Here is a 21888-nt window from a genome sequence, read left to right on the forward strand (position 1 = left end):
CTGAACTAAAAGGCTTATATCTTCTTCATATAAATAGATAACTTAGCCTTAAACATAAACACAACAGATTTGGGCAGATAACACCATCTCCCTAATCTTCTCTTCTTCCTTGAGAAATATGCTCTTAGGTTATTTCTTTCTTACTTCAATAACTTCATAGCTTCACCAAGAACATCATCCTAAAACCGATTCCAAACATCACGGTTCTTGATCTTCGGTGATCTATAACAACAAACAACTAACTAGTGAACCTCCTTCTACGTTTTGCAAACGTAGAGGGACACCACGACCTGCATTAGGTTAACCTGAACCCTTGAAGCTTGTTAGCCTAACCAGTCCATTCACTATCATTGGTCTTATCTTTGTTGTAGCAACAACATCTATGGGAGAATAGCTCCTGATAACAAACTGGCAATGGCGTTAATCATATTGATGTGAAACTAATTTTAATAAAATATCAGCAACGTATGCTAAAATCTGAATTCATAAAAACTAAACAAAATAAGCAAAGATTGCAACAATCAAATTGATGTGAAATCAAGACTGAATCAAAACTGTTAGGTTAATCGTATAATGAATCCAATTGAACAGCTTCTTCAATTTTAATACACAGTGGCGACAGATAGATTAAAGATTTTAAAATTCAATGAGTTAAAGGTTTTCAAACTCAATAGTGACAAACCAACCCTAGGATCAAATATAGAAAATAGGTATAATATATTGGATCTATCGAATATATATTGTTAGTTCAAAACCCTTCAATAGTCACAGAGAGGAAAATCAAAGATAAGAGGAGAAGAGAGCAACAATGGTAAACCATAGGATAGAATCAAAGAAACTATAGTATTACAGGGTTGTTTTATATTGTTTGTTCTAATATTTATTTATTTTTTGAATTTATATTCTTTTTTGTATGAAAGTTAATAACATACTTAGGGTTTGATGATAAATTGTTTCACAAATAAATGAGATATTATAACCTGGTTTAAAAACTATATGGTTTTGATGAGACCCAAGACCCATTTATTTTTTTTTACTATAAAATTTGCTTTTTTTTAATTATAAATAATATTTATGAAAGTTAATAATATACTTATGGTTTGATGAGACCCAAGACTCGTTTATTGTTTTTACTATAAAATTAGTTTTTTAGTTTAAATAATATATATATATATATATCTTTTTTAAAATAAATAAGATATTATTTTTAGTATATCCTATTTTATAGGATTATTACATCAATAATTTAGTGAGAATAATTTTTAATTTAATGAGATGTTATAACCCGTTTAAGAAATATCTGGGTTTGGTAAGACCCATACCCATGAATTCGGGTCAAATGCATGAGAAGCCTCCATTTAAAAATAAAGCAAATCTTGTGACTCCAAAAAAAGGGGAACGACCACATCGCGACACGTAGGATTTTTATGTTTTCGTTTATATATATTATATATATATATATATAGGTAAAGGATGGAATACGAAAATCCTTTATCGTAAAATAGGTACACGATATTCTGAAACGTCCATCTTCAATAACCATCCTAACCTAAAATCACAAATACGTGAGCCGGCCTCCGTCGTCGATTCCGTCCACCTTCACCATCGACGTTCAACGATTCCGTCCACCATCCACCTTCACGACCACCATCTTCTTCCGACACAACCATCGATCGTTGCTCACATGTCAGTTGATAAAATTGCCCAATTGAAATTGAAATTGTTGAACTAATTGATCAATTAAACTTTGAAATTGGTCCAATTAATCATCAATTTGAAGTTTCAATTAATCAATTTTGAGTTTTTGCAGAAACCCAGTTGCAGACGTTCCATATTTTGTTCATATGGTCGAATCAATTATCAAATTAACAATCGATTGATGATTGTTTGATGATTATGAGATTATATGAAGTGATTTTCAGTGTTAAATTTCATGTTTACAAGTATTTAATTTTTTTTGTTGTTGTTAGTTTTAGAAGTTCTGAACAGCCAGAACTTTTTAGAACTTCTAAACTTTTTATCAGAACTTCTAAACTTTTTTGAACACCCAGAACTTCTTAGAACTTCTAAACTTTATCAGAACTTCTAAACTTTATTAAACAACCTGAACTTCTTAGAACGTATTAGAATATTTAAAGATGTTCATTTTTTTAACACCCAGAACTTCGTTGAATGTATTAGAACGTTTAAAGATGTTCTTTTTTGGTCAGAACGTTTAAAGGTATTCAGTTTTGTTTCAGAACGTTTAAACATAATATTTTGAACCCTAATCAGAGCTCGATTGAGTGCGTTATTTCTGTAATTCCATAATTGATTGATGAATCTAAATATTTCTACACATCAATTCGATTGATTAAATCATCATTTTTGTGTTTATTTTGGTCAGAACGTTTAAACATGAACCCTAATCAGAGCTCAATTAAGTGTTTTAATCTGTATTTTCGTAATCGATTGATGATTCTAAAGCCTCTTACACATCAATTCGATTGATTAAATCATCAATTTTTGATCAATTTGAAGATTTTTAATGTTCAGTGACGTTCTTTTCAATTTTGGGTTTTGACTTTTGAGATTTCATACTGTAAGTTGCGATTAGAGTTTATAAATTGGATGAGATAGATTAAGGAGTTCTGGATTTGGATCGGAATTGATTTTAAATCGATGAATTTGATCACGAACTACTGTTTGGGTTATTTACCAAACTGCCACCGCATGAAATTGAAATCGATGACCAACAGTGTCGCGTACCTAATGTACGATAAGTCATTATTGTACAATAACTCACCCCTATATATATATATATATATATATCTTCTTTGGTGACGTACGACTCTCTCTAGCCTTTTGTCTTTATAAAATTTTCCACGTCTAAGACTAAGCGTAGCGGGCGACGATATGGGCGATGAGGGCGATAACACCACCACCCCTCCCCCCCCCCCAGGGCGAAATGTGGGGCGATAAGGGGGGCGAGAACATATGTAAGACCCCGATACCGTTACCCTACTTTGGACGTTGGATTTACTCAAAAATACAGTTCCAAATAAAAGAGTTAATTAAAACATTCGCGGAATATTAAAAACTTTCATAAACATTACAATCAAATCCATAACTTTGTCTTTAACGAACATATTGTCTTTCGAATCAAAAACATTAATTAAAACGTCTTAGGTCTTCATATGCCAGACTCTTATTCTTCTGCCACGTGCCCCTGCTCAAGCCAGCTGTCTCATTCTACTCACCTGCGTGCATACTAAAAGTCAGCTACGCTGAGTGAGTTCTAGTTAATCATACCACACACAACACATTCATAACTACATACTTTCGTACATACTGTATACTTTCATATTTGCATAACCATATCTTACGTTTTAAAGAGTATTACGCCCTATAACCTTCGCATATATTATTGGTATGCAACCCTTAACCTTCGCATATATTATTAGGGTGTGCAACCCTTTAACCTTCGCATATATTATTAGGGTGTGCAACCCTTTAACCTTCGCATATATTATTAGGGTATGCAACCCTTTAACCTTCGCATATATTATTAGGGTGTGCAACCCTTTAACCTTCACATATATTATTAGGGTATGCAACCCTTTAACCTTCGCATATATTATTAGAGTGTGCAACCCTTTAACCTTCGCATATATTATTAGAGTATGCAACCTTTTAACCTTCGCATATATTATTAGGGTATGCAACCCTTTAACCTTCGCATATATTATTAAGGTATGCAACCCTTTAATCTTACCTTACCTTTCATTATCATATCCATAAATTTAATACCATACATATCATAGTCGTACATACTTCCTTATTCACATACACATATCATACATTCTACACTATACTTGCCTTAACAATACGTGCAATACCCGAAGGTCATTCACGTACTGTCAAGCATACATACATAACTATCACAATTGTCATTAAGAAATACACTTACCATTTAAGGTAAGTGTATTAACAGTCACATCGAGCATGCATACAGCCCCGAAAACAAAACAAGGAAATGGGTCTAGAAACTCACCTGAACACGCTTACGTTCACCGTTAATTGTTATTCCTTTCTTGAGTCGTGCACGGATAACTGTATAACAATTACATGTATCAATTAACTATCGCTATCAATATTGTGTTTCTAGTTCAATTATAACCCACAATGAACGGGGGTCCGGGGACAGCGCCCCTGGTAGCAGGGTTCTAGGGGCGGCAGCCCCTAGCGGGGTCCAAGGGGCAGAGCCCCTGGCTGGGGTTAAGCTGCCAGGTCAGTTTGGAAAAATTTTATTTTCGTTAACTATCTTAACACATTTTCCATTAGGATTTAATTTATTATTTAATTCGCTAACTCCTTTTCGTTATCTTTTTATCCTGATTCGTCATCTTTTCATCGTCTGATTCGTCCTCTGATTCCTTACCTTATCATAACGAATTGGGTAAATAACGAATCACTTGATTCGTTATCTTTCCATAGCGAACTGGCGGGTAACGAATGACTTGATTTGTTATCTTAGCATAACCTAGGTCATTATTTGAACATAGTGAAAGGGGTGAATAACGAATCACATGATTCGTTATCTGAACTTAATGAATGGCGAACTAATTCGTTTTCTAATCATAATGAATTGCATCAATCTTATCAGACTACAAACCCTAACCATCAAATCAACCAAACTTTCGTGTTTAAGGGGTGCGATTTGGGCATATATGTGACGGGTTCTTTAGGTTAGCAATTAACCTATCAATCGTTAATGGTTTTCAGCAAGAATCATCCCGTTTGGTTTGTTTTTACCATATGTATGCCGATCAAAGATTATCTAAATGAATCGGGACCTAAATGAACGATTCTAACTATATACGTACCTTAAATGAGTCGAACTACGAACACGGTTAAGCCTTGATGTTATTTTGGTTCTTCACAAAGATCTAGCACCAACAAATCTCGGGTTTTCAACTTCGGATCTAGGCTCGGGTTAAAGGATAGTCTTGTGTGTTTTTTATGGTGTAGGCTATGGTGTAGAGATGGATAAAAATGGAAAGGTTTAGGGTTTAAGGGGTATTTATACTCCCTTAAGCCCATAGACCTAAGGCCCATTCCATCTTGTATTCTATCTTCTAAATCCAAGCCCATCATCTTATAGAAACCGACACACGACACTTTATTGAATAAATGAAGTTTCATTTATTTATTAAAATCAAAAGTAGGATGTTATATTGTTGCCGTTGTTGGTGAAAAGAAAATAATAATGTTACCGTTGTAAATGGTCAAATTTAAAAAAAAAAACAAATTTAATTTAAATAATATATATATACATACTAGGGTTGCACAAATGCAAGGAACCGACTCGACCCGGCTTTAGCCCGACCCGACCCGATAACCGAAACCATATAAAAACTAGAACCAAAATCTGGACCTACATAATCAGTTCAGGTATCCGTTGGTCTCGGTTCAGGTTGTTCTTCGAACGGGTAAAGGACCGAGACCCGAGAAAAATGATGAAGAAGATGAACGAGCGACTTAGATCAGATGGCTCAATGTTTGAGTTCTGACGACCATGGCGGTGGTGTTGGTTTTAGTTAATACACCTTCTTCTTTACAATTTTCTCCAAAAAACACATTATTGGATCTTTGTTTAACACACAGCTACACAAGATCCCACAAAGGTTAAACTCGTGTACTCTTCAATAATTGACCAGTCTTTCTTCAGTTCTATTTTTCTTATCTTTTGGGTTTAGTTTGAAAGTGAGGATGAAAGGACTAAATGACTATTGGGATTTGGGAAATATAAATTATTAAAATAAAGAAATTATTATTATGCTTATTGGGATTCGGGAAGCATCGTCTGACTTTCAAAATTGGATTAAACCACATTTAATTCCATTTTCAAATCCACCTTCAAGGAATTATCGGTTACACGGGTTTCGCCCGCGTGTGACTTCTTGGGACTGATGACCGACCCGAAACCGATAATCCAAAGATATTATGGACCGATTTCGTGCATGTAACTTAGGGTCGGTTCGGGTTTGGGTAAATTTGGTCTGATTATTCGGGTATTTTCGGGCCGGTCCTAATTTTGCACACCCCTAATACATACACCCTTCTTCTCCAAACTCATATCCATTTTATACACTACACATAACCAAATTCTTTAAAAATACAACCAAAATGGATTCTAGAAACAACCCAAACCAACCGAAACACCCATTTCCTTCTTTCGGTCAACTCCACTGTTTGCAAAACCAACCGAACGTAAACATGCAATGGAACCCGAACACCCAAAACCAACCGAACCAAAATTTCTCATCTGGTTTAGCCGACTCGACCCAAAACATGTATGCCAACTACCTCATGCCCCAAAACCTCATGCCGGCGTTCGGGTCTACCCAACCAGACCCGGAGACGGTGCCGGAGAGTTAAACGGCACGGGCCTCCGGTTCTAGCCAAAAGCCGGGGCTAAACACAATAAAAACAACCGGGTGAGCCAATGGCGTAACGTGATCCATACAAACAATGGACCGAGGACGAGGAAGTAGCTCTCGCGAAGGATTGGATCGCCGTTTCGGAGGATCCCGACGTCGGTAAGTTTTTTAATATTAACCCTTTATATAACTTTATTCATTGTTTGTTAAAAATCTATACTAATTGTGATAGAAAATTTTAATTTGTAGCGAACTTTCAAGCCGCTGGGTTATTTTGGAAGAAAGTTTTTAAAGCTTGGCTCGTGATAACGGGTAATGTGACATTTGTCAAATTTGGGTCTAGATTGTATTCATATTTGTATTGTTTATTACTTGAACGGGCCCGTTTTGTAAACCGAAACTCATGATATATGAAATATTGGATTTTTTATGTTACCAAATCATAGTAGGCATGGATTGGTTGAAGTTTGTTTCGATAAATTTATTCATATTCCGCTCGTCAACGGCAAAATTCTTAAAGTCTTCGGCAACACAACTTCTAGAAGGCTTAATCTCATGTCGTGCTCTAAATCGCAAAAGTACTTACGCCAAAAGTACGTTTCATTTTTGACTCTCGCGGTGATAAAAGATAAAAAGGAAAGGAAAATCCAAGATATTTCCATTGTTCGTGATTTCATTGATGTCTTTCCCGATGATGTCACCAGTCCTCCTCCCGTTCGTCCGATTGAATTCCGAATCGATCTTGTGCCCGACGCGATGCCCGTGGCCAAGGCTCCTTATCGTCTAGCCCCGTCGGAAATGCAAGAATTATCAAACCAACTCGAAGAACTTTCCGATAAAGGCTTCATTCGTCCAAGCTCTTTTCCTTGGGGCGCTCCCGTTCTCTTCGTGAAAAAGAAGGATGGTTCGTTTCGTATGTGCATCCATTACCGAGAGCTTAACAAACTCACTATCAAAAATTGTTATCCCTTGCCACGAACCGACAACTTATTTGACCAACTTCAAGAAGCAACTTGTTTCTCCAAAATGGATCTTTGATCGGGCTATCATCAATTGCGTGTTCGCGAAGAAGACATTCCGAAAACCGCTTTTCGTACTCGATATGGACATTTCGAAATTTTGGTTATACCCTTCGGGTTAACAAATGCACTCGCGGTGTTTATGGACCTCATGAACCGTGTTTTCAAATCATTCCTCGATAAATTCGTTATTGTCTTTATTGATGGCATCCTTATCTTCTCTAAATCCAAAGCCGAACATGAACATCATTTTTGTTCCATTCTCGAGCTCCTTAGAAACGAACGACTCCATGCCAAATTATCCAAATGCGAATTTTGGCTCAAGGAAGTTCAATTTTCGGGACATATCGTAAATGAAAAATGTATTCATGTTGATCCCGCTAAAATTGAGGCCGTTAAGGATTGGAAAACTCCAACGACTCCCATGGAAATTCGATCATTCCTCGGTTTGGCCGGATATTATCGGCGTTTCATTCGGAATTTTTCCAAAATCTCTTTGCCTCTTACCTCCTCATAAAGGAAAACCATTTGATTGGGGTTCGAAGCAAGAGGAAGCCTTTTGTACTCTCAAGGACATGCTTTGCAATTCTCCTATTCTAACCCTTCCCGATGGAAACGGCGATTTTGTTATATTTTGCGATGCATCCCATCAATGTCTTGGTTGTGTCCTCATGTAACGAGGTCAAGTCATCGCATACGCATCAAGACAAGTAGACAACTAAAGGTCAATGAGAAGAACTATACGACTCATGATCTCAAACTTGGTGCCATCGTTTTCGCTCTCAAAATCTAGAGACATTACCTTTATGGTACGAAATGTGTGGTTTTTACCGATCATAAAAGCCTTCAACATATACCAAAAAGATCTCAACATGAGACAACGACGATGGGCTGAATTACTTAGTGATTACGATTGCGAGATTCGCTATCATCCCGGTAAAGTGAATGTTGTCGCCGACACCCTAAATCGAAAGCTTAATGTTAAATCCGTTCTGTTATTAAGCATTGTTGTTCAAACCGATCTTCAAATTCGTATCTTCCAAGCTCAACATACCTCCGTTGAAGAATGTAACATGTACGACGAAATGTCATGTGGATCCGAACTTCAACTCAAAACCAAACCCGATGGTCTTTTGTACTTCCTCAATCATTTGTGGGTTCCCGATCGCGATAACCTTCGTACTTGTATACTCGACGAAGCTCACAATTCGTGGTATTCCGTTCTTCCCGGTGCGGATAAGATGTATTTCGATCTTCGTGCTACCTTTTGGTGGTTGGGTATGAAAAAGGACGTAGCGTTGTATGTATCTAAATGTCTTACTTGCTCAAAAGTCAAAGCCGAACATCAAAGACCTTTTGGTTTACTCGAGCAACTACCGATTCCCGTTTGGTAATGGGAAGACATTGCTATGGACTTTATCACCAAATTACCCAATACCCAAAAAGGCAACGATAGTATTTGGGTGATCATCGATCGTTTAACCAAATCTGCTCATTTCATTCCGATCTGCGAAAAGTATTCTGCCGAGCAGCTTGCTCAAATCTATGTTCGGGAAATTGTGTGCCGGCACGGTTTACCATTGTCTATCATCTCCGATTGCGATGCTCGTTTTACCTCTCATTTTTGGCGTTCACTTCAAGAAACTTTGGGAACACGTCTCGATCTTAGCACCGCTTATCATCCTCAAACGGACGGTCAACCCGAACGTACAATTCAAACACTCGAGTATATGCTACGAGCGTGTGTCATTGATTTCGGTGGGAATTGGGATTCCCACATTCCATTCATCGAGTTTTCCTATAACAATAGCTACCATTCTAGCATTGATATGGCTCCATTTCAAGCTCTTTACGGTCGTAAATGTTGATCCCCGATTAGTTGGAACGAAATCGGTGAAGCTCAAATCACGGGACCCGAAATGGTCCAAGAAGCTACCGATGTGATCGATCAAATCCGTAAGAACCTCCTAGCCGCTAGAATTCGTCAAAAGAGTTACGCCGACAAACGGCGAAAAGCGATCGAATTTAATGTTGACGATCTTCTCCTTCTAAAAGTATCTCCTTGGAAGGGGGTAGTCCATTTCAAAAAGAAGGGTAATCTAGCTCCTCATTTCGTTGGTCCTTTCAAAATCCTTGAACGTGTTGGGAAAGTAGCTTATCGGCTCGAACTACCGCAAGAACTTGCCGGTGTTCATCCGACATTTCATGTTTCAAATCTCAAAAAGTGCTTACCCGAAGGTAATCTCCATATACCTCTCGACTAAGTACATGTCGATGAGTCAATGATCATGGTTGAACGACCCGTTGAGATCATGGATCGCAACGAGAAGAAAACCAAGTGTAGTCGTATTTCAGTTAGTCAAAGTTCGATGGGAATCACGACGTGGCGCAGAGTTTACTTGGGAAAGAGAAGACACAATGAAGGAGAAGTGTCCACATTTGTTTGCATCATCATCTTCATTTTAATTTCGGGACGAAATTTCCTAAAGTAGGGGATACTGTGACATTTGTCAAATTCGGGTCTCGATTGTATTCGTATTTGTATTGTTTTATGTTGTAAACCGACCCGTTTTGTAAACCGAAACTCATGATATATAAAATATTGGATTTTTTATGTTACCAAATCATTCCCATTTATTCAATTTGAAAAACCCTTTTTACGGATTCAAAAACGGCTTTAAAACGAGCAAAATACATCAAAAACAAACTTCCGGGACGCAAAACGAACCACGCAAGATGAGCTGGCCAAACCCCACCCCCATGGGCGCCACGCCCCACGGCCATGAGGGATAGGGTGGCCGCGGGTGGCGGCCTCAGGCCTGCAGCAATCCGTTTATTTGTTTGTTTGTGCTTTGTCTTGACCCCTTTTACATGAAAACTCTTGTGTCTCACACCCATATTTGACCACCAACATTACCCTATATATACACCACCATCTCCTTCATTTTACACCTGCTCATACTCCAAAAACTCTCTCAAATATCAAAGATCCAAGGTTGTTTATGTGTTCTTGAAGGTTTGGCTTCCAAAAGGCAAACTGAGTTTAATCTTTCATTCTAATTGGCTTATATAGTCTTATTAATACTTAAATATGGTGGTACAACATATGTATAATACACACACATTGTTACCTTTGGTAGTTACTTCTCCGACTCCGGTTGGTTAAGTTTCAGACCTCGTAAAGCAAGGCTTCATGTAGGACTTTCATGGTCCTTGATATATTAATCTTGCTTAATTTCTGCTCATTTTAGTTTATTGTTATATTTACAAGTTCCATGGTTATGAGTTCTAAGAGTCTATGCTTCGGTTTATCCGTAAATAACCCTAGACTGTAAACCGAACTTTTGTTTAACGACTTTGTTGTTAACTTTTTGGTTGTAAAACTTAAGTATTTTCATTTGTACATTATTATACAAGTTCTTGGTTATTTGGCATGTGGAGACCATCAACTAACGTATAGTGAGATGGAAATCGAACCAATCCGATTTTTACTCGCTTAAGATACACAAGTGTGTTTTTAGCTATCAAGACGTGTATATTTCTTTAAAAATAGTTCACAAACTGATTTTAATTATTTTCTTAAGTACTTGGAAATGTTGGATCCAACTTGATCTCATAACATAGTTTGGACCGACAAAACCGAACACTCGCTTAACGTGCGTTGTTAGTTCTAAAACAATAGAACTACATACTTGGTTAAGTCTTAACAAGTTTTATTGAGTTATCTCATGATATTCATTATTTTGGAAAGTTGACTTTGGGTTTGACCAATTATCTAGACCCGAACCAACAACCCGAATACTCGTTAAAGACCGGTTTTAGTATCTTTATTCTGAAAGAGCTTGCATTCTTGCATTTTCACCCACCTTATTACTTCACATAGGTTAAGTAAATAATAAGGTTAGATACTTTAACCCGGTTTCGAGCAAACTTACATTTTAAAGGGTTATTATTATAAATTCTTAATAGTTACATTTTAAACCTTGTACTTTAAATTATTTACTTTTCTCAACATTTATTTTATTTAAAGACTTTCAAGACAACCTTTCTAAATCCAATACTTTCTTTTATTTAGGCTTCAAACGTTAAACTCATCGTTCAGGAAAATATCCAAATTAACAATTTTCAAGTTATTACTTGAACGTGAGTAATTTCATACCCTGTTTTCTATCTTTTGTTTTGGGTTGACAGTTCATACTTATTCAAATTAAATGCTTTGTACTTGAGTCTTAAAGCACAAACATTATTGTATACTTTACTTAAATAAATGCTCGATTTGGTGTTCTATGCTTATATGTTTATATGCTTATGTGTTTATCGCTTTTGAAATGTTGATTCATAAATCCGTGATCTATCTGGTATTCTCTTATAGCATAGTGCCGTTAATATATTCTTATTAACGACCTCATGAAATTCTGAATCTAGTATTCTCTTATAGACGATGCCGCTAATGTATTCTTATTAACGACCTCATATTATCCAAATTATTGCTATTTATTTGTTGTTTCGTATACAGGATTGTGGCTTTTTCTTATTTGTACATATATGCTTAAAACTATGAACTGATCACCAACCTTTGTGTTGACAAACTTTATTTAATAAATGTTACAGGTTGCATTTAGGTTGATGTTGGATGCTTGGAGAAAACGTCACAAATACCTTTAGGATATTAGTAACAATGAACAATATTTGATTTGTTATATTTTGTTATGTTTGTTATATATATCCTATGAATATTGTTATGTGACATTTTCGATGTTGTGAAATGAAATGAATTTGTTAAATATTATCGCCTTAAATAGTGTCATGCACTTATGGGCAATCGTTACACCTCGACATATTCCGCCTTTGGTCGGGGTGTGACAGGTAAACCCAAAGACTACCAGGGCAAAGAAGCGGTTCAAGCCCACTGGAAGAACCTTAATTCGGGTTGCCAAAAGTTTGCCGGGATATACAACTGCTTGCGCGGGTCCGGTTGGCGTAGCGTGCAAAGCGACGCCGACATCCAAACCCAAGCGTTAATTGAGTTTCTATCTCAAGGGCATCCCGAAGGGCGGCTCGGGAAACCGTTCAAGCAACTAAGATGTTGGGAAAAACTAAGGGTATGCGCGAAATGGAACGGGGCACCCACCGTTCCGGTCGCTCGACGAGCCAGCGCATCATCTCGGCCTTCAAAAAAGTCGAGGACATCGTCGTCGACAAATCCGAGCATACCAAACACACCCTCCGATGCTCATAACTTTAACCTCGTTGACGAACACGACGCAGTTATTTTAGACGACGCAGTACCTGAGTTGGCTCGACCCCACGGTAGAACAAGAAAAAATAATAAAAATACAGGGGAGGGTTCGTCGTCGTCGCGAATCAGTGAACAAGCCGAACAGCTAAACGAGGTGTTCGGTCGTTTCGAAACACGTGTCAAGGGTATGGGAAACGACATGAAATCAACCACCGAATATCAGGGAATGGTAGCCAATACGCTTCTACTAAAACAAATAAAAGACTACGAATCTCCCATAGCGGCCGGTGAACACGAAGAGGCCGCATTATTGCAAAGACGAAGACTTCAAAAAATGCACAAATAATATGGATATTAGTTTTTTATTTTTTTTGTTATGTATTTTTTTAATGAGAAAATTACCGTTTGACTCCCTGGGTAATATCGTCGCGAGATGGAATAGCCACTGAAAACGAATTTGTGAAGGTTGTACCGTTATGAAATTTTTGCGGGCTTAGTCTGTGCCCTTCCGTCAGTTGACCAACCATTTGACCTGTGTAATGACTAATATGCCCTTTTCAGATGCGCAATTAGTAGATATGTGTTTCATATAATTTCCAAGTGTAACCCTGAAACTTATTTCCCTCCGAAATTTAAAGTAGCCGTTTTTTATAAACTTTTAACCCGAACCGACCCCGAAAACAACCAAACGAACCGATATATTTCATTTTTTTTACAAACTTTTAACTCGAACCGAACCCGAAAACAACCAAACGAACCGATATATTTCATGTTTTTATAAACTTTTCACCCGAACCGAACCCCAAATGAACCGATATATTTCATTTTTTACAAACTTTTCACCCGAACCGAACCCGAATACAAACAAACGAACCTATATATTTCATTTTTTTACAAACTTTTCACCCGAACCGTATCCGAAAACAACCAACCAACCTGAACCCGAACACAATACACAAATACATACATATAACAAAACACCTTAATTATAAACTTCGGGATTTTATATATAACGACCTGAACCCAAACACTATGGAAGGAGCCGCGGACCGAAAGTCCACCTCCAACGGTAGGTGATAAGGGCTTCGCCTGCTAAAGTAACCAAAAATCAAACTGTTATTTTATGAATCCGGGTCCGGACTCGAAGATTGAGTTCAATCGGGACTCCAAAGAGATCCCGATTGTAGTTTACATTTACAATCAAAACCATTGTAAACGGGTGCGATGGGGTGCGACGACGACGGATGCGACGGTGGAGCCGGGTGGCGTGCGACGGGTGCGACGGAGGGAGCCGGGTGACGTGTGACGGGCGACGGGTGTGACGGGGGAGCCAGGAAGTGCAACGGTGGTGAGGTGTGAGGTGTGAAGGTGGAAGGAAGGAAGATGGTGATATATATATTAGAGTGATGGTGTAGGTTAAGTAATGGGAAGGTAGAAGGAAGGGTGAAGAAAGAAAGAGTGTGGAGGAAGAATGTGGAAGAATACCCGGTGGTGATCGGACTGCCATTTTTTCCGCAAGCCGGTTTCCAAGCTCATGAAAAAGATAATAAACAGAATGGCACCAATATATCACCTAATTTTGTATTTGTAAAAAGTCTAAAACACCCTCCAACTTAACGGAGGTTAACGGAAATATCTAACGAGAGGGCACAGACTGACCCACCCAAATTTCACAACGGTACAACCTTCGCAAATTCGTTTTCAGTGGTTATTCCATCTCGCGATGATATTACCGGCAAATGGATTTTTTCTTTGTTTTTAATGTTTCTTTTTTTAATTTTAATGTATTTTTATTTAATTATTCAATTTGATGAGTTCTTATTTGCTTTGTATAACTATTAAAAGAAAATAATAAAAGTTGGTGACGTGATACTGGAGGGGGTTACAACATCATTACACCCTAAAAACAAATTTTAATTCTTTGCTGACTTGGCGTCACGTGTCGCTTCGCCCAATTTGTAACCCCTAAGTGATTAAATTAAGTTACAAAAAAAAAAGAAATCATTAAATAATAAAATGTCAGTGGGGTTCTCCAACGGTCGAAAAACCAGTAACGTTAACCCCAACTCACTCGTATCTATTTCCTTGATTAAATTAATTATTATTATTATCACTTCGACTTCACTCTGAAACAATGGACGTTGCGGTGATCGACTGGAGCGATTCCAAATTCGAAAAAGACTTACTCTACGAAGACTTCAACGCTCCTCAGTGGATCGATTTCTCCAATCCGCCTCTTGTTCATGATCATGCTTGGTTCTGCCGACCCGGTCACTTACTTTCACCATCATTACATTTAATTCATTCTTTTCTTATTTATGTTAATAATAATTGTAATGTTATGGATGTGGTGGTTGCAGATTGCAATCATCCTAAAACAGTGGAAGATTTCTTCACAGAAAGGAGTCCGCCTTCATCCAAGGTTTTCATTCTTGTTCGTGTTTCATTCGATACAATTAAGATTAGATTCAGTCTGAATGATTGAACAATTTAGTTTCTTTTTTTTTTGGCAGCTTCAGATATCTGCTGGTGGTTCTCAGATCCTTCGGTCTGGTGATCGAAATAGGAGGTACGGTACATATAAACATACTTACAATAATATATCTAATTGGTTCAGGTTGACATGTTTAACCAATTTACTAGCATATCTAATCTTCGGATGACATGTTTAACCAGATAACTAAAATAGGTGAATTTTACGTTTGCTAATCTAATTTGTATAGTTTAACCATTTCATTAAACATGTGACAAATCATATTTGACTTGTTAAACCCACTTATTACTATCCGCCAACTAGTTTTTGACCATAAATGTGTTAAAATTAGAATAAAAACTATATTGAATTGTTTAACAACTATAACCCAACCCATTTATTACAATCCGCCAACTAGTTTTTGACCTGTTTAACTATAAATGTGTTTAAATTAGAATAAAAACTATATTTGAATTGTTTAACAACTATAACCCAACCCATTTATTACAATCTGCCAACTAGTTGCCGAACTGCAGGCTCGGAAAACTGAATAGGCTACAGCGAATCGCTTCCCTTTCATTGATTTACGACACGTTTAACAAGTTTGAGGGTTGGCATTGTCAACTGTATCGGGTTGGGGTGGGTGGAATATTTGACACAAATAATATGTGGGTCGCATTCACAAACCCGACACACTTGAAACTATCAGTTTTAAGTTGCTTTTAAATCCTCCTAAATCGATGTTCTATTCACAAACTCAGAGATGCTGCACAAAAGAAAAGAGGCATCGCATCAAACAAAGATTCAAAATATATTCAGGATGATGAGAATCAGAATCCTAGTTTTTCAACCCCTCCTGTAAACAAGGCTAAATCAAATAAAGAAATGATCAAATCGAGCGCAGAGAAGGGTCATTTTGAAAATATTCCATTAGAGAAGGAAGAAGCCCCGAAATTATCTGAACAAAGTGTGTTTACAGGAAGAGATATATTAAACCAGGTGACCGAGTTCTGCAATGAGTTAAGAAGATTGGCAATCAGGACAAAGGAAATGGGAGTTTTGAAGGAAAGTCAAAGGGAGCCATTGTTAGAGGTGAAGCAAGAGAAAAGTATAGGAATTGAGAATCACAACAATGATAAGGAGAAGCTTACAAAGAAAATGTAAGTTTGATCACGTAGTTTTAACTTAACAATGGCAAAATTGGTCGACCATCTTTGAGGTGAAATAAAATCTCAAATGGGTCATTTTGATCAATTTTTTAAAAACATATTTTACGTGATTTAGGGGTATGGGTTAAACAAGATGGTTGCTCCATTTTTTAAAATCGCAAAAGGCTCATTTTGATTAATTTTTTAAAAACATATTTGCGTGATATTTTACGTGATTTAGGGGTAAAATTTCATGGGTTAAACAAGATGGTTGCTCCATTTTTTAAAATCGCAAAGGGCTCATTTTGATTAATTTTTTAAAAACATATTTGCGTGATTTAGGGATTAGGTGACAAAATTTCATGGATTAAACAAGATGGTGGCTCCATTATTGCTTTTTTAGCGCAAAATCAGCCATTTTTCGTTTAAGGATGCACCATTTTTATTTATATTATTTACAAGTTTATTGATTGGGTTGTGTCATTTCAGTTTAGTGATAAATGATCGTCAATTTTTTAAGGCCAAAACCGCACATTTTGTTATGCATAAGTCCGTTGAGTGGATTATGCTTTTGTTTTTTTATTCATGTAATCAAATTTCTGACGGACACATATCATGTGAATTTTGTGTATATATATGTTTACTTGTGAAATAATGGACAGAATTCAATAATGCAATCTATGCTGCAGAACGAATGAAGAGTCCGAGAACAGCCCGATTACATTAAACATGAAAAATATACGCAACAAAGATGAGCAAAGATTGTTACAGATCCGAACCAATCCTCCGTCACCTCAATGCTTTTCAGCTAAACATAAAGCAACTCCTCAAAAGGCTTCCGGCCTTAGACCTCAGGTATGCAACATGGTGACTAATTTCTTAACTTTTAGTGACTGGAAATGTCTAATGAGGTGTATAATATGAATGTGATCAATATCAATAGGAGAGAGGGATACTTGAAGGAATACTAGTCAAAGGCAGGAATACTAAAAGTCAAAGTCAAACTGCTCTCCTTTCAAAACAGAATGAAGCAAAGGGGTTGGATGTCTTCTGGTTTCTCAAGCCCTGCACTCTTTCTAGATAATTTATTTTGAAAAAAAGACTGATTATATAATCTTTTTCTTGTTATTATTATTAATATTTAATTTATTGATTCTTTTCTTCTTTGGTATGTAAAGCTTTACAAGGCCAGGTAACAACAACCCAGGCCGGGAGAGCTATTTTTGAACCCACAATGGGTTATTAATAAAAATGTTAATTTTCTTTTGTGCATCAAGTGTCGTATTTGAAATAATAAATTGAATGAATGGGTTCTTGAAGAAGCTTACAAAACTGCCATCCAATGTGACCAAAAGTAGTGGCAACATGTGATCTAGGGTCTCTTTCCACTATGTAATTGTAATATTCTCCAAGAGAAGAAAGAGCCCATCATGTGCCAGAAGAAACAAAAGAGGGCCATATAAATCATTTCCCAACAATTTTTGTTATTGTGAATTCGCAAGTGTAAATCATTTTCAAATTTCCAACAAAAGAGGGCCATCACGGTTTATTTATAAAGAGCGAAATAAAAACGGTGGAGTACACTTATATTGAATATTGAAATTTGAAAATGCCTCATTTTCACTTTGGAGGATAGTCTATGCCAAGAGGGTAGTGTAACAAAGAGTTCACTTTAACGATGATGATAAGTGTCTAGTCGGAAGTCTCGACTTGTGTATGATGAACATATCATGGAATGCATAGTATATAGGCGGCTAACACTTATTTTTATACGAACATATCTTTGCCACATGTATTTTATTTATTGGTTCTCCTAATTAATTCAAATTCCTCCTCTCGTTAACAAACTCGCAGAGGGCCAGGGGTGGGGCCTCCCTGTGTTTTTGTCTAAAAGTTTGAACCCACCCCCTCGTTTATGATTTTTTAAAGTATGTTTTGAGCCCCCCCATCCCCGATGAACTCATCCAAGCTTCTGGTTTCGGGTACAGATCCGGGTTAGTTCCGTGTACAGGGTTTGATATTATACACACACGTGTATGGATGGGTTCGGAAACTAGAAAAAGCAATCGGTATGGTTGAAGATTTGGTCATGTTTGTCGGGTACAAAATGTTCAACAAAAGCAAATAGTTGACCTTGAGATTGTATTTTGGTATTTGGTGGATGGTCTCATGGGGTCTAAGCTCGAGAAGGCTCTTGGAGACCACTTTCCCGAAGCCGAACGTTATTTCGGTCTTGAAAACTTTGGCAACACTTGCTATTGCAACAGCGTCTTGCAGGTCTCTCACAAATTAATTTTCTTCATGCGTTTACGACTTATTGCCTCCTCATATAATTATATAACTTATTAGGGTTTTCTTTTGGTTGAATCATTAATATGTTCTTTCTTTCTTTCTATGAAAGTGCTTTGTGTATCATACTTCTGGCTTTTGTACCCTCATATTCTGTTTTGACTTTCAGGCTCTTTATTTCTGTGTTTCGTTTCGTCAACAGCTGCTTGAATATTATGGAAAAAGTAAAAATATAGGAGATGTGGAAGAATGTTTAGCCGAATTGTTTATGCAGGTTACAAAGTTAATTAGAAATGTGCTCCTATATATACTGTATCTGTTTTCCTACTGTTTTCACACAAGTTAATGATTTAATAAAGTGGTCATCAAATTTTTGACATAGTTTTGGTAGTGTTTATAAAGTTGTATGTGAAATTGGATTTCTTCTACTTGTTTAGATTAGTACATAAAAGAAGAAAACAGGCGTTATTGCTCCTAAGCGGTTTGTACAAAGAGTGAAGAAAGAAAACGAGCTCTTTCGTGGTTACATGCATCAGGTACGTTCACGGTTTAATTATGTAAACTTTATGATGGTTTCTGACATTTTCTGAGCAGTCCTATCTAAAATGTTATGTAGGATGCACACGAGTTTTTGAACTTTTTGTTAAACGATCTTTTTGACATACTAGAGAAAGAAGCAGCAAAAGGTCCAGCAGAAAGCTTATCACCTCCTCAAAAGATCCTTAACGGGCCACATGTTGACCAGGTCAATGGTGTAAAGAAAGAGCCCCTAGTTACCTGGGTTCACAAAAACTTTCAAGTTAGTTTCAAGTTTTAATATTAATTTATACTATGCTAGTAGCAATATTTTATCATTAAAATCCCTATGCCAATAATCTTGAGATGGTAGAGGTGGCAAAGCAGGGGTGTGCTATACCCAATTAACCGACCAATAACAGAATTAACTGAACCAATATAACCGAACATAGCCAATAACCGATGGGCCGGTTTTATTTATTTATTTATTTATCTTTTTGAATCCGATATTTGTGGGTTGGTTTTATTTAATCATATTCCCATAACCGACAAAACTGAAGTGACCCACGATTAACCGACCCGACCCGGCTCGCTACATTTGTCATTTTTTACAAAAGTTATGGTAAAACTCAAGTTATCAAATGTCTAATAACAATTTATTAAGTGGTTAAATGATTTCAGTTCCAAACTTTCAGGTCCAATCACTTTGTTCTGGGCTATTTTAGTCAGGCTCACACATTTAATGACCAGTTCTAGTTCATAGATAACCGGCCCATAACTGAACCGAATTAGCATGACCGTCTGTGAGAGGATTTAATCTTTTGTGGGTCAAGTTGTGTTAATTTGAAACTTTTTTTTGGCGAACATTTCTACTTTTTTTTATATATAAATAACCATATTCAAATATGATTTTAAAAGAAATATCTTTTCAATAATGATCTAATTTGGTTTAATATACTGATTTGGAAGTGTTTTATGCATCATGAATACACCTTTGGCGACTTTTACCTGTTCTTTTAGCTATTTTTATGTTTGACCATACTAATTCGTTTTCTGTTGTTAAATGGCAACTTTAATGATATATTTAATTCGGTTAATTCGTTTTCCGTTCTTGAATAAGCAGGGCATACTTACAAATGAAACACGATGTTAAGGTGTGAGACTGTGACTGCACGGGACGAGACTTTCTTAGATTTAAGCCTTGATATAGAGCAAAACAGTTCAATTACAAGCTGTTTGAAAAACTTCAGCTCAACCGAAACCTTAAATGCAGAGGATAAGTTTTTCTGTGATAAATGCTGCTGGTTGGTACTCTCTGCAAACATCAGTATTTGACTTGTGACATAGTTCAATTATTAATTAGTGTTGGCTAAAAAGAAAAAGGGTCAAACAGGCCGAAACTCATCCGGAGTGTATTCAAAATTTCAAATGCATAACAAGATTCTAGATTGTAAGATTAATTAGTAATAATATGCCACTTAAAAAAATTCAAAAGTAAAAAAATATTACTCATTTGACCCACTCTTTGTGGGGATGTGCTTGACCCGGTTTTGGGCTCAAAACCAAGCCAAAAAATGAATATTCGCATTTTGGTTTTTAAAACCGTTTTGTTTCGGGTTTTGGGCTTGAAATTTTTGGGCCAATAGACAATAAATTTGCTTTTAAAACTTCAGGCCTAAATCTTTTTGTTATTTAATAATTGATTGTTTCTTATATACATTTGGGCTTGAAATTTTTGGGCTGATAAAAGTTGGCTCAAAGTTATGAATTTGCTTCTAAAACTTTTCTCTAAATCTTTCGGTTAATTAATAATGAATTGACTACTGTACATTTGTACTAAAATATTTCGGTTACGCAATATATTAAATTCTTGTAAATTACTTAAACAATTAAAATTAAAAAATGGAAATCCATAAATTCCGAATTTTACGAAGTATATGACCAAACCATTGGTTTTTGTTTGGTTTCTGTTATTTTGCTTACGGATTGGTTTATTCGGTTTTATGCAACAGTTTGCAGGAAGCACAAAAGAGAATGAAGATTAAAAAACCGCCCCATATTTTAGTCATACATTTAAAACGTTTCAAGTACATGGAACAGCTCGGTAGGTACAAAAAGCTATCATATCGTGTAGTATTCCCTCTGGAGCTAAAGCTAACAAACACCATGGAAGACGCGGACTGTGAATATTCATTATTTGCGGTGGTGGTTCATGTGGGCAGTTGGCCCAACCATGGTCATTATGTCAGTCTGGTTAAAAGTCATAACCATTGGTTGTTTTTTGATGATGAGAATGTGGAAATGATTGAGGAATCGGCTATTCAGACCGCGTTTGGTTCGGCTCAGGAGTATGCGAGTAATACTGATCATGGCTATATTCTTTTCTATGAAAGTTTGGCTAACAACTCGAGTTGATAACGGGTGCGCTGGTTATGGTATAACTGTTTTGGTTGATTGTGTTCTGTATTTTGTGTTAGCTGAACTAGATTAGAGAGACTATAAGAATATTCATGTGGTTAGATGTACAGTTGATTAATGCTTTGACATTTTTCAAAGTACTTGTAATGCAATGGCTGCTATGATAGTTTTGTTTTTCAATGATTGGTTTTGTAAAACAAACCGTACCAATCGGACCGCTTGGTTGAAACGGTGAACTGGGTTAAAATGGGTTGAAACGTCTCTGGTTGCAAGTAGTAGGTTGTGAATGTGGTTATGCTTTTGGGGTCAAATTAATTGTTTCTTCAACATCTATCTATATCTAAGGAAATTTGAAGGACCTCTT

At 36.6% G+C, this 21888-nt stretch overlaps 1 protein-coding gene and 1 pseudogene across 2 annotated transcripts; both read left to right on the top strand.

The window, feature by feature from the left end:
- Positions 1 to 15933: 15933 nt before the first annotated feature.
- Positions 15934 to 17385, top strand: LOC143599917 (uncharacterized). Its single transcript, XM_077077749.1, has 3 exons — positions 15934 to 16313; positions 16991 to 17156; positions 17245 to 17385. The coding sequence occupies exons 1-3, from the start codon at positions 16039 to 16041 to the stop codon at positions 17383 to 17385; spliced, it is 582 nt and encodes a 193-aa protein (XP_076933864.1). The 5' UTR covers positions 15934 to 16038.
- A 1085-nt stretch (positions 17386 to 18470) lies between these two features.
- On the top strand, positions 18471 to 21888 carry LOC143599918 (ubiquitin carboxyl-terminal hydrolase 3-like; annotated as a pseudogene). Its single transcript, XR_013147380.1, has 6 exons — positions 18471 to 18578; positions 18760 to 18864; positions 19028 to 19126; positions 19207 to 19389; positions 20230 to 20410; positions 21119 to 21888. The product of XR_013147380.1 is annotated as a ubiquitin carboxyl-terminal hydrolase 3-like (transcript).

This window comes from Bidens hawaiensis, unplaced genomic scaffold, assembly GCF_021521415.1.
Source record: "Bidens hawaiensis isolate Kalapana, Puna unplaced genomic scaffold, B.hawaiensis_p1.1 tig00053089_1, whole genome shotgun sequence".
Lineage (NCBI taxonomy): Eukaryota > Viridiplantae > Streptophyta > Magnoliopsida > Asterales > Asteraceae > Bidens > Bidens hawaiensis.